This window comes from Carettochelys insculpta, chromosome 2, assembly GCF_033958435.1.
Source record: "Carettochelys insculpta isolate YL-2023 chromosome 2, ASM3395843v1, whole genome shotgun sequence".
In the NCBI taxonomy this organism is placed as follows: domain Eukaryota; kingdom Metazoa; phylum Chordata; order Testudines; family Carettochelyidae; genus Carettochelys; species Carettochelys insculpta.
Window position 1 is genome coordinate 41,519,954 of NC_134138.1, and position 20,655 is coordinate 41,540,608.

General features: G+C 48.4%; 1 protein-coding gene across 1 annotated transcript in view; it reads left to right on the forward strand.

The window, feature by feature from the left end:
- The first annotated feature begins 16,953 nt into the window (after positions 1-16,953).
- Positions 16,954-20,655, forward strand: part of RRM2B (ribonucleotide reductase regulatory TP53 inducible subunit M2B) — a 42,749-nt gene continuing 39,047 nt past the window's right edge. The window contains exon 1 of the mRNA XM_074986832.1: positions 16,954-17,074. Within this exon, the coding sequence (XP_074842933.1) occupies positions 17,021-17,074 (54 nt within the window). The 5' untranslated portion in view covers positions 16,954-17,020. The remainder of the gene's footprint in view (positions 17,075-20,655) is intronic.

Consider the following 20,655-nt stretch of genomic DNA (forward strand, 5'->3'; position numbering starts at 1 on the left):
GCTGGAGGCCCATCTTAGATCTTAAAGGCCTCAACCGGTACTTGCGCAAACAACGCTTTCGGATGATCACAGTCGCCTCTATACTCACGGCACTGGATGATGGAGATTGGTTTGCAGCCCTCAACTTACAAGATGCGTATTTTCATATAACGATCCACCCGGCTCACAGACGTTTTCTCCAGTTTATGGTCGGCAAAGAACATTTCCAATACAAGGTTCTGCCGTTCGGCCTCTCCTTGGCCCCCAGAGTCTTTACCAAGACCCTGGCACTGGTGTCAGCCTACCTGCACAGACGGGGTATTTATATTCCCATATCTGGACGACTGCCTACTGAAAGGGGCCTCGAAGGCAGATACGCGTAACAGCAAACATGTTTTCTTTGCTGGGCCTGGTCATCAACCTTGCGAAGTCAAAGATCGACCCCACACAGGACATAGAGTTCATAGGGGCATGCATAAATTCTATCACAGCAAGGGTTTATCTACCCGACGCTCTCTTTCGCGCCATCCGTTCCCTGGTACAAGTCATTACATACGGCCCCACGGTGCCGGTTTTAACGTGCTTGCAGCTGCTCGGCCACATGGCAGCGGCAACGTTCGTGGTACAGAACGCCAGATTGCATATGCGCAACCTACAACATTGGCTGGCGAGCGTTTACAAGCCGGCATCCCATAACATCCGCAGGGTGGTGTCGCCCATGACAGAGGTGCGCAGATCCCTGCAATGGTGGGTAAACCTCAAGAACATGCTAACGGGGTACCCTTTCACCAACCACAAATCTCTATTTTTCTCACCACTGATGCCTCCCACATAGGGTGGGGAGCACATATTGGCGAAAAGGTGATGCAAGGACTGTGGTCCCTACGGAACAGTCACTGCATATAAATATACTGGAGCTCAGAGCGGTGTTCAACGCCTGCCAACACTTTCAAGACCACATACAAGGAAAGGTAGTCGGGATCAATACAGACACTATCTCCACCCTGTTTTATATAAATCGACAAGGCGGAGCTCGATCCCGTGCCTTACGTGCGGAAGCAGTCCCACTGTGGAACTGGTGCATCGCCAACAATATAACGTCGAAAGCCTCATACTTACCAGGAGCTCACAACATGAAGGCAGACCAGCTGAGCAGGCACTTCGCACTCACACATGAGTGGCAGATCCGTTCCGATCTGCTACGACCGATTTTTCATGCATGGGGGTTTCCCCAGATAGACCTGTTTGCCACTCAGCACAACAAGAAGTGCCCCCAATACTGCTCCAGGGCAGGACTGGGGCGGGGGTCCCTGGGGGACGCGTTCGCGATTTTGTGGAAGGGCCCACTGCTTTACGCATTCCCCCCCACGGTGCTCATCCACAAGGTCCTGCAGAAAGCCAGGAGGGAGAGAGCCCGCATGATCCTAGTGGTCCCCACATGGGATCGACAGCAATGGTTCCCCTTGCTTCTCTGCATGTCGGATCGTCCACCGCTTCCCCTTCTGGTAGCGCCGGACCTGCTCACGCAGGCCCAGGGGTCCATAGTGCATCCTCACCCCCGAGGCCTGCACCTACAAGCATGGTTAATCCATGGCTCAGCTCCCTAGAAAGTACATGTACGGAGGGAGTACAACAAGTCCTGGAAAGTAGCCGCAGGATCTCCACCAGGAAGACCTACAAACAGAAATGGACTTGATTCACTGCATGGTGTTCCACCAAGCAGTTAGCTCCCCTTGAAGTGCCTATACCTCTCATACTAGAATACTTACTGGACCTCGAGAGGCGGGCTCTCCCTTTCCTCGTTGAAGGTCCATCTCGCTGCTATATCGGCTTTTCGGCATGAAGACGAAGGGCCCACGGTGTTTGTCCATCCTATTGTTACCAGGTTCCTGAAGGGGCTGGTAAACCTGTACCCCCCTCGGAAACCGCTTCCACCATCGTGGAGCTTGGACCTGGTGCTCAGCGCGCTAACGGGACCACCCTTTGAACCCTTAGCCACGGTTTCCCTCCGTCTCCTTACGATAAAGACAACCTTCCTTCTTGCAATCACATCAGCCCGCAGGGTCAGTGAGCTCGCAGCAGTTATGGCAACGCCTCCCTGCACGGTATTCTCAAAGGAGGCGGTAACCTTACGGCTGCACCCAGCCTTTGTTCCGAAAGTTTCTTCAGAGTTCCATCTTAACGAACCTATAGTTTTACCCTCGTTTTGCCCGACGCCTCATAGCTCCAACAAGGAGGCACGCCTGCACCTCCTGGACGTGAGGAGGGCGTTGGCCTTCTATATAGACAGAACTAAGTCCTTCCGGAAAACGGACAGGCTCTTAGTCTCTCTCGCTCCCAGATCAAAAGGAGAGGGTCTCTCTTCACAGAGAATCTCGAAGCACATTGTGTCCTGCATAAAGATGTGCTATGAACTTCAAAAGACTCCTTTACTGGTCCCACCTAGGGCTCATTCCACCCAGGCGGTGGCGGCATCCACAGCCTTTTTCAAGGACATCGCGCTAAAAGACATCTGCAGAGCGGCGACCTGGTCATCCTGACACCTTCGCCAAGCATTATGCCCTACACCGGGTATTCCAAGAGGATACCCGCCTCTCGACAGCGCTCCTTTCGGGGGCAAGCTGCACATAACCCGATTACCCACCTCCTTTCTTGGGTTACTGCTGGGTAGTCACCTATCTTGGAGCACCCACGGGGACACTCGAGGAAGAAAGAGAAGTTACTCACCGTAGTAACGATGGTTCTTCGAGATGTGTCCCCGTGGGTGCTCCACCACCCACCCATCCTCCCCGCTTCGGATCTCTGTTTGGTGTTTTTCAGGAGCATCCAAGGCGGTTGGTCAAGGAACTGTCGGGGACCGGATCGCGCACGTGGCCGGGAGTGCGCAGGGGAGTGGCACGTGCCGGCGCATGCACGGTCCGGCAGAAACTGCTGGAAAGATCTGATCTGCGGCGCCGGGGCGAGCCCGACACCTATCGTGGAGCACCCACGGGGACACATCTCGAAGAACCATTGTTACTACGGTGAGTAACTTCTCTTTCCTCATAGATTCCCCCAGGGTCGAAATCGCAAACTGGACCTAGACATAGAATGCTTCTGCTGACGCGCACAGGCAGAAATTGTTGGAAAAGCAGCATCGCTTACCTTATAACCTCAGCCGTGCAGAACACACCACCATCAACAGCCTCAAACAACTATGACATTGTCATCCAAGAGGCTGACAAAGGAGGTGCTGTTGTCATCCTGAATAGGACAGACTACCAAAAGGAGGCTGCCAGGCAACTCTCGAATACCACGTTCTACAAGCCTGTCCTAGCATCCCACTGAGGAATGCACAAAGAAACAGCAGCATTTGCTCAAGACCCTCCCTATAAAAACACAGGAACAAATCTACACAGCTACACCCCTTGATCCCAAACCAGGTTTATTCTAACTTCTACCCAAGATCCATGAACCTGGGAATCCCTGACGCCCCATCATCTCAGGCATCGGCACTCTCTCTACAGGGTTGTCTGCATAGGTGGACTCTCTACTCAGACCCTATGCTACCAGCACTCCCAGCTTTCTTTTGAGATACCACTGACTTCCTTAGGAAACTACAAGTCACTGGTGGCCTTCCTGAAAACACCATCTTGGCCACCATGGATGTAGAGGCCCTTTATACCAATATCCCACATGAAGATGGACTTCAAGTTGTTAGGAACATTATCCCTCATGAGACTGAGGCACAAACAGCGGTGGAGCTTTGTGACTCTGTCCTCACCCACAACTATTCCAGATTTGAGGACAATTTATACCTTCAAATCAGTAGCACTGTTATGGGCACCTGCATGGCCCCACAGTATGCCAACATTTTTATGGCTGACCTGGAACTACACTTCCTCAGTTCTCATCCCCTAGTGCCCCTCCTCTACCTGTGCTACACTAATGACATCATCATCTGGACCCATGGGAAGGAAGCTCCTGAAGAGTTCCACTGTGATTTCAACAGTTTCCACCCCACCTGGACCAGTCCACACAAGAGATCCACTTCCTGGACACTAGTGTGCAAAGAAGTGATGGTCACATAAATACCACCCTATACTGAAAACCCATGGACCGCTATGCTTATCTACATGCCTCCTTCTTCCATGCAGGGCACACTACAGGATCCATTGTATATAGCCAGGCACTAAGGTACAACTGTATTTGCTCTGATCCGTCAGACAGAGACAAACATCTACAAAACCTTTACTAAGCTTTCCTGAAATTACAATACCCACCTAAGGAAGTGAAGAAACAGATAAACAGAGCCAGACATGTACCAGAAGCCACCTGCTACAAGACAGGCCTCACAAGCAAAACAAGAGACCACCACTGGCCATCACATATAGCCCCCAGCTAAAGCCTCTCCAGTGCATCATCAGTGATCTGCAACCCATCCAGGACAATGATCCTTCACTCTCTCAGACCTTGGGAGGCAGGCCTGTACTTGCCTACAGCCTGCCTGCCAACCTTAAACAAATTCTCACCAGCAACTGTAGACCACAATACAGTAATTTTAAACCTGGAACCAATCCCTGCAACAAACCTCGCTGCCAACTCTGCTCACATATGTACACCAGCAATATCACAGGACCTAACATCAACCGCACCATCAGGAGCTCTTTCACCTGCACATCTACTAATCTAATATATGCCATCATGTGCCAGCAATGCCCCACTGCAATTTACACTGGCCAAACTGGACAGTCTCTGTGTAAAAGAATAAATGGACATAAATCAGACATCAGGAGCAATAACATACAAAAACCTGTTATTTTACAGTCTCCCTGGACACCCAGTAACAGGTTTAAAAGTAACAGTCCTACAACAAAAACATTTCAGAAATAAAATGGAGAGAGAGATATCTGAGCTGCAATTCATTTGCAAATTTGACTCCCTCAACCAAGTATTAAACAGAGACTGGGAGTGGTTGGCCCCTTACAAAAGCACTTTTTCTGCTCTTGATGTTCACACCTCTAGGTTAGAATCTGACAATGGGCCACATCCCCCGTGACTGATATGACTTGTTTTCTCCTCTCTTGATGTATACTACCGATAATGGGCCATTTCCACCCTGCATGAATAGACCTGGTCAGCTGTGGCCCTCCCCTTTCCTGAGAACCCCCTCCATCTTTAAATCCTCCTCTCAACACTCCCCACCCCACACTCGTACATCTGATGAAGCAGGTCTTTGCCCATGAAAGCTTATGCTCCAAAACATCTGTTAGTCTATAAGGTGCCACAGGACTGCTTGTTGTCCTCAAAAAATTGAGGCACAATTCTCTGTCGATAAAGTCCTCTCAACAGAAGTACAGTGTAGATACGTCTGTCGACAGAGGGTTGCTGGACAGCCCTGTTTGCAGAGCTGCCATGCCACTTTCTGCCAGCAGAGGGCAGTGCAATTTGGCAGTTCCCTCTCAACAGAGGTTCTGTCCAGATTTCCCTGTCCAATAGTCACTTTGTCGACAGGTGCTTTTAGTGTAGACATAGCCATTGATAGCTGATGGGAAGCACTGTAGAACTGCAAAAATTTTCAATATATCTTAACCATTCATATCCATATGTTTTAATTGGTTCAGTACTAGTGACCAGTAGAACTAAATATGTCCTGTGAATAGCTTGATTATATTATGTGAATTGTGGTGCATTACAAAGAGTATCAAAGTCAACTGTGTTCTTTATTGTGCTAGAAGCCACTAGCGTATCAAGTGTCTGAATTTTTTAATAGAAATTACTGCCTCAGACTCTTTCATGCTGAATGACAAACCAGCTATATGTACACAATGGTGATGTAGCTATATCACTCCCAAGCTATGAAAGTGAGCAGGATGAAGTAACTTTTTTTGATTGGACCAATTTCTTTTGGTGAGTGAAACAAGTTTGAGCTTAAGAGCTCTGTGTGAGTTTGAAATTTCTCACTAATACAAGTTGTCTCAGTAAAAGAGATCACGTCACCTACCTGATCTCTCTAAACCAACAATATGTTCAATATGATCAGATATGGCAGGTACATTAGAATGTTGTATTCATTTGACAAGTATCAGAGAGGTAGCCGTGTTAGCCTGTATCTTCAAAAACAAGAAATCCTGTAGCAACTTACAGAATAACAGATATTTTGGAGTACAAGCTTAGAGGGCAAAGACCCGCTTCATCAGATGCATGGGAGGGTTCCGAGGGGGATTCAAAGAGGGGGTCCCAGTAAAGGGGAGGGCCAGAGCTGACAAGGTTGTGGGAGCACGAGCACCTGGTGGCCGGGCCTCACTCGCAAGGCAGAATGACCACACACTCCATCTTGGAACGCTATCATACAACGGCGGGAAGGTCTGAAGTCAGGCCAGGAGAAAGAAATCAGAAAGTTGACAAGTAGTTGGAGAGTCCCCAAAGAGAACATCCTGACAAGCAGATAGTAAGCCCCCAAAGAGAACAGCTGGGGCTAGTAGCTGGAAGCCCCCCAAAGAGAACATCTTGGTTGTACAACATCAGAGGGTCCCAGGGGAGGTTTAGAAAAAGACCAAGGACAGAGGAAATCTTGTAACACGTTCTGACAGGCCGGGAGGATAGAAAGCCCAAATTAGGTAACAAACGCTTTAATTGGCCAGGTATCGAACCCCCAAGTAAGAAACAGTATAAAAGGTGATTTAGCAGGAATAAGGGTGTGGGCTCCTGGACACAAGGCGGAGGCTAGCAACTTCCAGTCCAGACAGCAGACCCTGGCCTGATCACCCGGACGTCACCACCACGAAAGGTCCCAACCAAGCCGTATCTCTGACTTGAAGGGCCACTGTAACGTAGTTGTTGGTGAGATGTGGGAGCATTGGATGTTATTGGTAAGTCACATGTAATTATATACAGCTATATGTAACCTAGTGTTTAGCCTATGCCAAATAAATATATATATAACAAGTGTTAAGTAATTGTAGTTACGAATAAATGAATAAATCACTATTGGTAAATACCACTAGCTGGTCTAGCTGGGGCTGTATAGAGAATTATTGGGACTTAGAACAGCCACAGGGCATTGTGGTGTTCACAATCGGAGTGTTATTGTTCCTGGTACTCATAATACTGTGGAAACCTAGGTTTTAAAGTAGATACACTGAATCACATATTGCTGCTACACTATATCAGGCTGCTATAAAGGTGGGGTGGTCGGTCCCGGGCCACCCGACTCCCCCCGCTGTATCACACCCCACGCGCACCCACGGGACCCGGAGTAGGTCGGCACATCGTCAAAGGTCTATTCAGTCAGGGTGGAAATGGCCCATCATCAGCAGTTAGTGTGGAGTAGTGGTTGGCCCATTACAAAAGCAGTTTCTCTGCTGGCAACGGGCTGCATCCCCCGACTGAACTGGCTTGTTTTCTCCTCTGTTGATGTTCACTACTCCGCACTATTTGCCGATGATGGGCCATTTCCACCCTGACTGAACAGATCTTGCCAGCTGCAGCCCTCCCCTTTACTGGGAACTCCTCTTTAAATCATCGGGGAACCCCCCCCCCCCGGCTCCACTCATGCATCTGATGAAGCGGGTCTTTGCCCACAAAAGCCTATGCTCCAAAGTATCTGTTAGTCTATAAGGTGCCACAGAACTTTTTGTATTCATTTGAATGGGCTTGCCAAGGAGCTTGTAAAGTTGGCAGTAGGGACGATGATAACTAATGATGATCACATTTGAGTTTGACAATGCACTGTCGAGACTTAGGGAACCCAATCGATCATTTTTTGCCTCGGGGGTGGGGGGCAATTTTTTTTTCCCGCATGACTTTTAGTGAAATACACTGCTGAGGACAGCCAACACTATTGTAGATAACAGCAACTGAAAAATTCATTTCTGAAACAGCTAAACTTGAAAGAAGTTTGCAGAAGTTGGTTGTTTTTTGAATGGAATAATGGTTTTTAACCATGGTTTTAGAGGTGATCAAAACTTCAACAGGGGAGATCAAACTAGGAATACAAATGCAATTTTAAAAAACTTTTCTCCTACAGGAACACTTACAGGCCGTCTAGATGGAGTCCTGTTAGGTTAGGTGCTCTCCAGCTCTGTCAGTGATTAGCTGCCTATGATGCGACTGCCATGAAAATACATAATTTTGACTAGATTATAAATAGAAAACTGCTGGAAACGAATAGGCAGGCTCATTCAATTAGGTCCCTAAAGTGCCTTTGGCACCTCTGCTTTCTGCTATTTTGAATTTGTTTGTAGTCTTTTTTTTTTTTTTGCCCCCTGGAAAATGGTATTTCAATGGAAAGGCACCAGGTTTGAGTGTCCTGGTGACAGCAATAGGGCAGGTCAGTCACTATATTCAGTCCTTGCCTCTGCTTATGAAATAAGCACTCACCACCATGAATCCTTGTGCCTGCACTAGAAAGCACTGCTAGCCTTATATATTACACAGGAGAATTAGAATGAAGGGCTATATAAAATCAGTAGTATAAATTACTTGCTTTACAAACCTGCAAATTTTTCCATACTTCCATATTTTAAAATCTCATATACTCTATCAACTATGGTTAGCATTAGTTAATGCAACTTTTTAAGGTACTACCTGTGGAAAAAAGCACCAGCCTTCATTAACACATTCTTCTCTCCTGATATATTTATTCATAGATTGCAATGCTTGTCACAGTATGAGGTACTGGTATATACTATATTGCCAGCTGGTTACTGTTGAACTTGTAGAATGGAAGTTCAGTTCAATGTATATTTCACTTTAAAAAATGCATTTCAAATTGTTTAATGTACTGTATTCATGATTCATTTCTTGTAGCAGCCACTATTTGCTGGCCAATAAGCACTTCGTAAACTCCCAGTGATGGCCTGTACTGAGGAGCTTTCAGTCAAAGGACAGACAGACAAGTAGGCAGAGGTTAGGGACAGGAGCCTGACCACAAACTGCTCACATAGAAGTTTAATTAAAGTGAAGATTTAAATAGAAAACAAAAAAAAAGGGGGGGGGTGTTATAATGGTACACTTTTCCTCCTTAAGCCAGCAGTATGCTCTGGACAGTGAGTGGGCATATAGTTAATTTATAAGTTTTCTACTGGACCAGTGGGTCATGCCTTTGTTGATTAGTGCTTATCAGACTGGCTGGGAATTCTATTTTTCTTGGTCCCCAAAGTGAAACCTTTAGCACACAGATCAGTGCGAGGGGAGGTGCTTCAATTAAGGTTCTTTTATGGGAGCAATACTGGCTTATACATGTGTCTTTACATCTTGGCTATTTTGGCCAGCTGGCAAAGAGAGCCTTATGTGGTGTTACCCATATTTTCACTAGAGAATACCAAACTTGCTCCCTTAATAGATTTGTTAGCAGATCTCTGTTGCAATTGGTAAAGTACACTCATCCCTCCTTAAACGAGTACTTTATATACAAGTACTCGTTTAAATGAGAGACACATACCTCCCTGAGTTCACTCGGTGAGTGAACTCCCCCCATTAATATCAGCATAACCCCCTCCCTCCAGCTCCAACCCCCTCTGTAGTCTGACCTCCCCCATGGCCCCAAACCACAGCAGCCAGACCCCCTTGCTGCCCCACAGCCTGATCTCCCCTGATGCCCCTGCCGGCCCCGTGGCTGGACCCTGCTACTGCATGTACCCCCTGCAGCCTGACACCTCCCCCGCGGTCCCAAACCATGGGAGCCAGACTCCCTTACTGGCCCAGCAGCCTGAACCCCCTGCCAGCCATATGGCCAAACCCTCCTGCTGCCTGTACCCCCACCATGACCCCAAACCACCGCAGCCAGACCCCCTTACCGGCCCTGCAGCCTGAACCCCCTCACCAGCCCTGCGGCCTCAAACCGCAGCAGCCTGAACCCTCCCCCCACGGACCCAACCCACCACTAGATCTTAACTCTCCCTCCCGCTCACAGCCCCAAACTACCCCCAGCCTTTAACCCTCCCCAACCCAAGGTTCCTTTACCTTTCAAAAGCAGTGCTACCTACTGCCACTCCTTCCCCAAGTTAGGAGCTCTAGGAACCAGAGACTTTTACATGTAATTTAGCAGGAATTTAGTGTCACTCTTACGAGTTTCTGCCTACAAGCAGAAAGTTGGGAACTAATTGTGCTCATAGCAAAGGATGAGTATAGTGAAGTCTATGGGCTAAGCTGTTCTCAAACACATTCTTTTTCACAGAAGCAGAATGAATGTGTGCTTGGGTGCTGCACAGACATCTACCCCATCTCTTCTAAATATCAGCTACTGACAATAGCTGGATGCCCTCCTTTGAGCCTTCCAAGGGTCCAAAGACTGTATGGTAATCATGAGTGAGAGTCCAGTTGATATATGGAGCTCAAAAAAGCAGAATCCTTAAACTAAGAATTTCACTGTGAGAAAGCTGTGACTGAAGACTTAGCAGTTACTGTGTCTGCTATAACAGTTTCTCAACTTTTTTTTTTTTTTTTTAATGAAGTACCCCTTTTTCTTAATTTTTTCAAATACTCCAAGACTTCTCTCCCATAGCCCTCAGGGCACTCATATCACCCATTGAGAAACATGGTCCTAAGGTAGACTAAGGTCCTGAAACAAGTGCCACTCATCCTTTCCCAATTATGTACCCTTTTCAGGGGTCAGATTTGTTTTGCATGCCACCAACTTACACCTCCCTTAAAAACTACGTACATTCATCCTTTGTTCAATGAGTACTTTCCTTACGAGCGCTCACTAAAATGAGGAACCCCCATACCCACCTATGTTCACTAGACAAGTGAACTTCCCCTGCTTCTGTGAGCCAGCTGTGCGGTCCGGGGGGCGGGGAAACCTGCAGCCCTGTGCCTGGCTCTGCTCCAGCTATGGGGTCCCTGGCCAGGGGATAGGGAGACCTGCAGCTGGAGCCTTCTCCCTCCCTTCCCTCAGACATGCAGCTGTCTGACAGCCCTGGGCCTGGGGGAAGAGAGGAAGAAGACTCTTAGCTTGGTTCCCTCCCCTGCACTGGTGGGAACATGAAACTGACCAGCAATGAGCTGATCAGTTTCCTGATCCCACAAGCCATGGGGAGACTGGAACCAGCCTGCCCCTGGTTCCCAGCTCTTGCCATTCTGGGAGCCTGGAAACTGAACAGCCCTGGTGGTTCCTGGCTCCACTCCCCTTGCAGGAAAATTCAAGTTAGAGGGGTTGCAGGACCAGCCCCTGGGTAACTTGAGGATTTACTGTATTAGTCCCGTCTGCCCTGCAGACCTCATCCTCCACCAAGTTTTAACCCCCTGCCATGGTCCCAAACTGCCCCCAGCCTTAAGCCACCCCAGCCTTAGAGCCCCTCAGCAGCCCCAAACTGCTCTCAGGATTACATCCCACAGCACCTCAAACTGCCTGCAGCCCCAAACCACTCCCCAGGCTTACACCCTCCCTAGCAGCCCCAAACTGCACCCAGCCTTACACCCCCTCCACAGCCCCAAACTTCTCCCAGTCTTAGACACCCCTCCACCCCACATCCCTAAATTGCCCCAGCCTTAGACACTCCTCCTCTTCCCACAGCCTCTTCACAGGGGCTGCTAGGCTTTATGGCTCCCCCAGCCCTTCTGCTCCCAGCAGGTAACAGTTGTTAAAACCAAATTGTTAAGGTTTCAGCACCTAGGCATAAGGTAATCGCTATCTCTACTGATAGAGATAGCTGCCATCTCCAGCAGCTATCTCTACTGATAGATATCTGCCTGGGGCAGCAGTGTTAAACTGCAAATGACTTCTTTAACAGCCACATGCAGCTCGGAACTGCCCAGCTGGTGACCCTTAACAAATCTAATGGGACCCAAGTTTGGGCCCCAAACCATAGGTTGGGAATCCCTGTTCTACATACATACACTACATCCTATTTCCGGTGTCAAACTTTTCAAATACATCAGAAAAGTACCTGAACTCAACTGGTTTATGTCAAATTACAAGCACTTGGAACAAACTGGAGACTTTTACATGTATTTTAATAGGAATTTAGCGTTGCTCTTATGTGTTCACCTACAAGCAGAAATTTGGGAACCAATTGTGCTTGTATAGCAAGGGATGAATGTACTTTCAAAAACATATGAAAATATCTCAGAAGAAGACTGCAAGCTTGCTGATTTTCTATCATCTTAACAAATAAATGAATTGGGATAGAAACATTGTACTTACATTTAGCATAAGGCATATGAAGCACTAGAAATAAGTCAGTCTGAATTAACTTTACAATTGTATTGACTCTCCTGGTGATTTTTATAGAGCCTGTTGTAAAACTAGGCAAATATCTAAATGAGTTGATGTATCCTCTGGAAGACCTCAGTGTGCCACCAGGGGTACTCATACCCCTGGCTGAGAAACTCTGTCCTACAACATTATTTATTACGGCTGTGTCTAGATTGTGGGGAACTGTTGGCAAAAGATACACAAATTGCGCACTGCAATTTGCATATCTTCTGCTGACAGTTCCATTGGGAGAGACTTTTCTGACATTTGGCCTGTCCACATGGGGCCAAATGCTGGGGGGAAACCCCTCTGTTGAGACATCCAGTCTTCCTTTTGGAATGAGGTGTACAGAGATGTCAACAGAATGCTCCCAGCTGACAGAACTCTTCCAAGAGATCTGCATTCTGGACACACCCTCTGTCAACACAATTTCTGTTGACAGAAGCCTGCAGTCTAGACATAGCCTAGCATGTTGTTTAAAAAAAAACCAAAAAAAAAAAAACCAATCAACCCTAAGAGACCCCAGAAATTTTAAGTGAAGTTTAAATTTCTGGGAAATAAGTAGAAAATCTGGAAGGTTATATTTACATTTCTTCAAGTGCTTGCCCTTACCTATGCAAGTTAGGTACATGCATGCTGCGTACACAACAATGGGAAACCTTTAGGCTAACTGCTACCTGTTGGGTTGGCTGTGGAGCCCCTGAAAGTGGCACCAGTGTGGAGGCCTATATGTGACCACGCTGACTCAACTGTCCTTCAGTTCCTTCTTACCATCAATGTAGGCTGTCAGTTTTGTGGCTGAGTACTTATTGCTACACCACATCTTCCTAGCTCTTAACTGTGTAAGTAGTTGTAAATAGTTTTCTTAGCATAATCTACTGCAGTGGCTTTCAACCACTGTGCCAAGGCACACTGATGTGCTGCAAGAACTGTCAAAGTATGCTGTGAAATTTCATCCATTTCCCCTCGCTATGACTTTCTGAAGAACCATCATGAGGGTTGGGGGGGAGGGAGAAATTGGTGACCCTGTGCCACCTGGGGCTCAAGCAGAAAGATTGCCTGAAGGTACGTCTGCACTATGAAATGAAATCAAAATTAACAAAGTCAAATTTGTAACACTGGATTTTATACAGTCGAAGTTTAGTGTCCACACCTGCCCACGAAGTTGACTAATGCATATACTATCAAACGGAACACAGAACGTCTGAATGCTGTGGGTGACTGGAAAGTCAGAGCTGCTTTGAAAGGAGATGGAGAGATACCAATATGATATACTCGGACTGGCAGAGATGCATTGGACAGCATCAGGAGAGATGTGCAGGTGCGAAGTCATTTGGTCAGGGAATAAAACAAAGCATGAGGAAGGAGTCAGATTCTTTCTTAGCATAAGAGCTAGAGGAGCACTGTTACGATAGAAACTGGTGAGTGTGAGAATGATGGTAGCAAGGTTCAAAGCGAAACCATTCAACATCATGGTTGTTGAGGTGCATTCACCATGTTGGATAGCACGGAGGAAGAGAGTTAGCTATTCTACAAAGACTTGACAAAGACACTGGAGGAGATACTGAAGAGAGATGCGTTGATCTTTGAAGAGATCGGAACGTAAAGGCTGGAACAGATAGAGTGGGAGAGAGTCATGGGAAGGTTTGGATACGGAGAAAGAAATGAATGAGGCAGAAACTATTAAGCTGCGTCTACACTAGCACTGCTCTTTTGAAATGCATGCAAATGAGGGAAATCAAAAATGCAAATGAGGTGCAGATTTACATATCTGGCACCTCATTTGCATATTCTTTCAAAAGAGCTTCTTTCAAAAGAAAAAAAGCAGTGCAGATGCTGCTCTTTTGAAAGTAAACCCTATTTCCAAAAGCACCCTTCTTCCTTTAAAAAAAAAAAAAGAGAGAAGTATACTTTTGGAAATAGGGTTTACTATACATTTACTTTACATCTATACTGCTTTTTTTTCTTTTGAAAGAACAAGCAAATGACATGCCAGATATGTAAATCTGCACCTCATTTGCATTTTTGATTTCCCTCATTTGCATGCATCTTTCAAAAGACCAATGCTAATATAGACCTAGTCTTAGAGGTTGCTATGGAGCATGAGATGGTGAACTGCAACATAAGATTCCAACAAAAGGACTGTAGGAAGTGGACCTGGCCATTGAACAATGGGAAGTCAAAGAACATGATAGATATGATTTTGATAAGAAGATGGGCAACATCAATACAGCAGTGCCGAACTTTCCTAGGAGCAGATTTGGACTTGGACCATGGTCTAATGATTTGTGAACATCAAGATGAAACTCAAGAGGATGTAAAAGACACAATTCAAGAAACAAAGAGATGTGGCGAAGGTAGGCAAGCAAGAAATAGGGAATGTAGGGAATGCATGTAGAGCAGTGCTCGAAGAGGACATCCCGAACGAGGGCACAGAGAAAGACCTAGATAAGAGAGCAGCAACTGCACACTGTGGCTACGTCTACACGTGAAGCCTACATCGAAGTAGCTTATTTCGATGTAGCAACATCGAAATAGGCTATTTCGATGAATAACGTCTACACGTCCTCCAGGGCTGGCAACGTCGATGTTCAACTTCGACGTTGCGCAGCACCACATCGAAATAGGCGCTGCGAGGGAACGTCTACACGCCAAAGCAGCACACATCGAAATAAGGATGCCAGGCACAGCTGCAGACAGGGTCACAGGGCGGACTCAACAGCAAGCTGCTCCCTTAAAGGGCCCCTCCCAGACACAGTTGCACTAAACAACACAAGATCCACAGAGCCGACAACTGGTTGCAGACCCTGTGCCTGCAGCATGGATCCCCAGCTGCAGCAGCAGCAGCCAGAAGCCCTGGGCTAAGGGCTGCTGCCCACGGTGACCATAGAGCCCCGCAGGTGCTGGAGAGAGAGCGTCTCTCAACCCCTCAGCTGATGGCCGCCATGGCGGACCCTGCTATTTCGAAGTTGCGGGATGCGCAATGACTACACGGTCCCTACTTCGACGTTGAACGTCGAAGTAGGGCACTATCCCCATCTCCTGATGAGGATAGCAACTTCGACGTCTCGCCGCCTAACGTCGAAGTTAACTTCGAAATAGCGCCCGACGCGTGTAGCCGTGATGGGTGCTATTTCGAAGTTAGTGCCGCTACTTCGAAGTAGCGTGCACGTGTAGACATGGCTTGTGAGAGGCAGGCACTTGCCTTTTACACTGACAAGGCTAAGCCCTTCTGCAAGATCTGCAGCTCTTTGTGGCTATTGCTGTTTGTGAAAGGGCTCTTGGGTTCATTGTAGTGCATCTCTTCCTGGATTGTGTCCAATATAAGCACATGCCACGACCTCACTGAGGTTACCCCATTACGTATTACAGCGCATTGTATACGAGCTCAGGCGCCTTCATCTGCCTTCCTGGCTTACATGGCTCTCCAGGAAAGCTGCTGAGCTGCAACTGTCTCCTCTGTAGATACTCTTATGTTGCTATGCTATTGTACAGCAGTCCAGAGAGGACAGAACTTTTGGGGCCACCAACCGAGTCAGCCATGTTGACCCTTCTTCTCTACTGGGCAAAGCGTGTTGATCACCTACTTTGCACAGATATGAACAAGCGCTGGAAGAAGAAAAAAGTTACTCACCCTGCTAACTAGCAAAACAAAAAAGCAGTCAAGTAGCACTTTAAAGATAAACAAAATAATTTTTTTGTCTTTAAAGTGCTACTTGACTGCTTTTTTGTTTTGATAGTATAGAGACTAGCACGGCTCCCCCTCTGTTACCCTGCTAACTGTTGTTCTTCAGGGTATGTTGCTCATACCTATTCGATACCCACCTTCCTTCCCCACTGCTCAGGTACCTGACAAGAAGGAACGGAGGGGTGGTTGGGTTGACAGAGTCATACAGGTTCCACACCTGTTCTGCTCCAGGGAGCTCTCCAGCTGACCCAAAAGCAGTTGGGGTAAAACTTCTTGACAGTGGTGTACATGGCATACATGCACCAAACTTGAATAGATAAGAGCAACACACCTCGAAGAGTGAGTTACAAAGGTAACTTTGTGTGTGTGGGGGGGGGGGGGAAGATTCATGCAGGCTTCTGTGGGACCCTCGCTCCTGTTGTTGAAACTAATGGTGCTTTACTTTAGAATGAAAGCATCCACCCAGCGACTGCAGGTGCTGCGCCCATGTGCATTTGGCACTCTACGAGCTAGACATGTCTCGATAAGGGGGGGGGAGGGGGGGAGGCCGGCTCTGCTAATTCCTTCAGGTTACAAAGCTTTTTTACCTGTTTCCTCTGGCACGCGCCCGCTGGGGCTGGGGCTGGAGCTGGAGCTGGAGCTGGAGCTGGAGCTCGGGCTGCAGCCACTCCGCTGAGCCTCGGGCCGTTACGGAGCAGCGTTAGTCGCGCGCTCAGCAGCAGAGCGCTCCAACGGTGCGTAACGCGTCGGTTACTGAGGGAGGCCTGGGCCGCAGGCTGTCCCTGAGGGAGGGACATATTTCACGGACTCCCCTGGGTTGGCAGCTTCCTGCCCGCAGTGGCGGGGGGGGACACGACACCTGACCCCAGCCCGAACTGCACCGCTCTGCCAAAGGGAAACCCGAGCCAAGTCTTACAGACCGTCTGGCCCGCGGGCACCCACTACCTTCCCGACGCTCCCCGCCCAGCGCGCTCAGGCCCCTTCGCGCCTCGGCCCCGCCCCCGCGCACAGCCGGACGGACTTCCCGCCCAAGGGCGGCCAGCGGCTCCTGGCGAGCTCACTGAGCATGCTCGCGGGGCACGCGCATGCTCCCAACTCGGAGGGTGGCCGAGCCGTTTGTAACGCTTTAGCTGCACCGCAGTGCGTCTTTCCGGCCGGTGGCGCAGTTGCGCGCCATGAGCGAGAGACCCGCTTGTGCTCCGCCGCAAGAGACCGCTATGCCGGGGCGGGTAAGAGCTGCCGGAGTGCATGGCCCGGCCGCGTCGGGTTCAGCTGCATGACCCCCTCCCCCCCTCGGCCTAGAGCCGTGGGCGGGGGTGTCGCCCCGTCGGGATCTCCGTAAAGAAAGCGGCTCGGGGCAGCGCCTGTCTCTGGCGCGGCGTGGGGTGAGCGGGGGCTGCTGGCGTCCCTGGCTCTGTGCCCGCCTTGTGACGCCCCAGCCTCTGGAGCCGTGAGATGAGGACAAGTCGCGTTGTCCCCGCCGGGCTCGGCCCTTAGCGGTGACTGCGAAGGGCAGCTGGGAAACGTCAGGCAGCCGCGAGACACCCTCGGGGCTTAAAAATGTCCTTGCGGGGCCGGGGCGGCCGGTGAGCGGCGACTCGTGGTGTGCGGCTGGTTGGGGTCATAGTGTGCAGCGCGCACTCCGGCTCCGGGGCTTGGCTACCCTCACGGTGCCGCAGCAGGGCGGCTGGAGCGCTGCGTGAAGGCGGTGCCTTTGCAGGGGAGAGAGGGACTAGATAGCGTGGTACTGTCAATGTCCGGAGTTAGGACTGCATCGCGCCGGAGTGTACGTTACACACACACACACACACACACACACACACACACACACACACACACACACACACACACACACACACACACACACACACACACACACACACACACACACACACACACACACACACACACACACACACACACACACACACACACACACACACACACACACACACACACACACACCCCTACCTGCTCGTGCAACATGCTCATACCGACACAAGTTGTTACGGTAGAACAAGCGTAAGTCATTACTCAAAGTAATTTTTGCAGCTGTATCTTCTTGGAGATGTTTGGGTGTGCCCTTTAATGTTCTGCTCCCTGTTGTGTGGATGTTTGTGAGAGTTGGGCTGACACAGAGGTGTTTTCTGCTGTTTCACTGTACACTAGATCCCTGAGTTACGTGGGGTTGTATTCTCCCAACCCCTCAAAAGTCACATTTCCCACACAACTGGGGGTAACAAGGAAACTGGCCAGAGCACCAGCCCTGGTCAGTTTCCTGGCTCCAGCTAGTGCTGGGATCAGATGACAGCGTCGTCCCAGGCTCCCCTGCTCTTGTAGGAGCTGGGAAATTGACTAGCACCAATACCGGTCAGTTTCCTGACTCCCACAGTGAGGTGGAAGCTGGGAACCCTGGGGGCAGCTGGTGCTGGAGAGTTTCCCAGCTCGCACCACCAGGAAGGAGCTGGGAGCCCAGCTGCTGCCTGGTTCCCAGCTTCTCCCTGGCTTCCCCCAGCTGGTGGGTAGATAGCTGCAGAGCAATTTCCAGTTGTGCTTGGCTCTTGTTAACACAAGTTAAGTCCAACTCGAACCCATGCATTTCAGGGGTTTACTGTAATTTCATTGAAGCATTCTTTCTTTGGATATACAGTAAGCCCTTGAGAGATGTGCAATCAAGTTGCACATGTTTTGGGTTAATATGACTGCCACTCCTGACATGAGTGGGGAAGATCTTGCAGCTGATGCCCTTGACAGGAAACTGATGCTGTCGGGGTGGCAGCTGCGAGTCAGGCTGCTGCCCCTGACAGGAGCGGTTTCCCAGACTCAGGAGTGGTAGGAAGCTGGGAACCAGGTGGCACCCAAGGAGGAGGGATGGCTTGACCCAGGAGCCTTGTCCAGCCTGAATGCATCCATGGCCTGGCCTCAGTCCTTGCTGCTGTGGCCAGAGCAGTCCAACTCTGGTCACCCTTCCCCCTCTGTGGCTTGGCCCCGAGCCCCTCCTTGTACTCCTGCACTCATATTTGTAGCCTCCACTACAGTCATGCAGGTGTTTAGCAATAAACTCTTGTCAGAGTTTTCTTTTTATACCCTTTAACAAACAAGTGATGTTATCGACAATCAACTGAAAACCAGTTTGAGGTAGTTCACCCCTATTTCTAGTCTTAATCTGGATTTATAAATTCCTTTTTTCCCAAAGGCCTTTTCTCCTCTCTTTCAATAGGTTTTGTATTGCACTTGGGTCCACACTGACTTTAACACTGGTGAGACATGGGATATATTCTTTTTGTCTTATTTGAAACCATTTGCAGTCACTCCTCTGGCTCAGAGGCCTTCTTTCGCAAACTCCTCCTTAGCTCATTAATGAATGCAGGATTATGTTGTGCAAGTATCGCATTCCATAACTTCTGGAGACCTCAGAAACATTTTCTGCCTCCCCACTAGAGTGCCAGGGCTTGAACTATTTGCTGAAAGAAAGAGCGGGGTGCAGTTCGCAGCTGCAGCATGGCCCAGGCACTCATCCCCATCACAGCTCCATTTTGTCAGTTATTTTTAGTAGAAGTGAGGGACAGGTAACAAGGTTCTGTGAATTTTTGTTTGTTATTGGTGACCTATCCCTGACTTATTCTAACAATAAATAAATATGACAAAAATCTTAACCCTTAGCCATTAGTTATTCTTTAAGGCTACTTTATTTCTTCTAACCTTGTAACTTATTTTCAAGGTTTTCTTTGTATTTGCTAATTGTGGCCTTTCTTTAAAATACACATTTCCTTAATCAAACTCTTAATCCCGGTCATTACCCTAAACCACAGGACCATTCTGCACCAAACAAGCAGCTGAGCTTCTTGTTCATTTTAGTAAAAGGCTATTGGTAAATGGAAAATCGCCCTAATTGTCTCATTATATGAAATGAGATTGTTGGGGGACCTTTTCAATACAGTAGAACCCTGAGATATGCACACTCGAGTTATGTGTATCTCGGATTAACATAACTATGCATGGCAGGGAGCTGGCGCCTGTCAGGTTTCCCAGCCTCCATTGCCTCCACTGACAGGAGCAGGGAAACTTACCAACACAGCAGCTGGTCAGTTTCCCCTCTTCTGGGAGCAGCAGGCAGCCCAGAGCCAAGCTCTTGGCTGCCCGCCACTCACAGGAGACAGAAAACTAACCAATGGTGCGGCACTGTTAGGTTTCCTGGCTCCCCCGAGTTACACAAAATTTAACTTACATGGGGTTGCTCAAGTACGCAACCTCTGTGTATGTTGGGGGTCTACTGTAATCAGCTTGTGGTGCTCCAATTCTCAGGCTGTCTAGGAGGATGACAGTGCAATTAGAGAGGACAGAAGTTGATTAAATTTGTATTGGGAAGATGATTTTGTATGTCCATACTCAAACACTAATGTTGCTCTGCAGTCTTGACAGTGGCCTGTTAAAGTGCAGAACACAATAAACAAATCTTCAAAATATCTTTTTTTCAGTTCATGTTTTAGTGAATTTAGTGTGAAATATATAATTTTGATTATTGTAGCATGATCAAGTATTACTAACTTCTGAGTTATATTTTTAATTTTACTTATTGTTATAGCTGTTATGTTTCAGGTGGAAGATTGTTGCTTAACGGGCACTCTGTCAACTTTATGCATCTTTTAGGACTTCTCTGCATGACAACTCCATTGATGTAACCTAATGCTTCTGGGATAGGTGCTATATGCCAATGGATGGGAGCTCTCCCACAGGCTTCAATACTCTACCTCCTTAAGCAAAGGTAGCTAGGTTGGTGGGAGATTGTCTGTCTGCAGGAAACAATGCT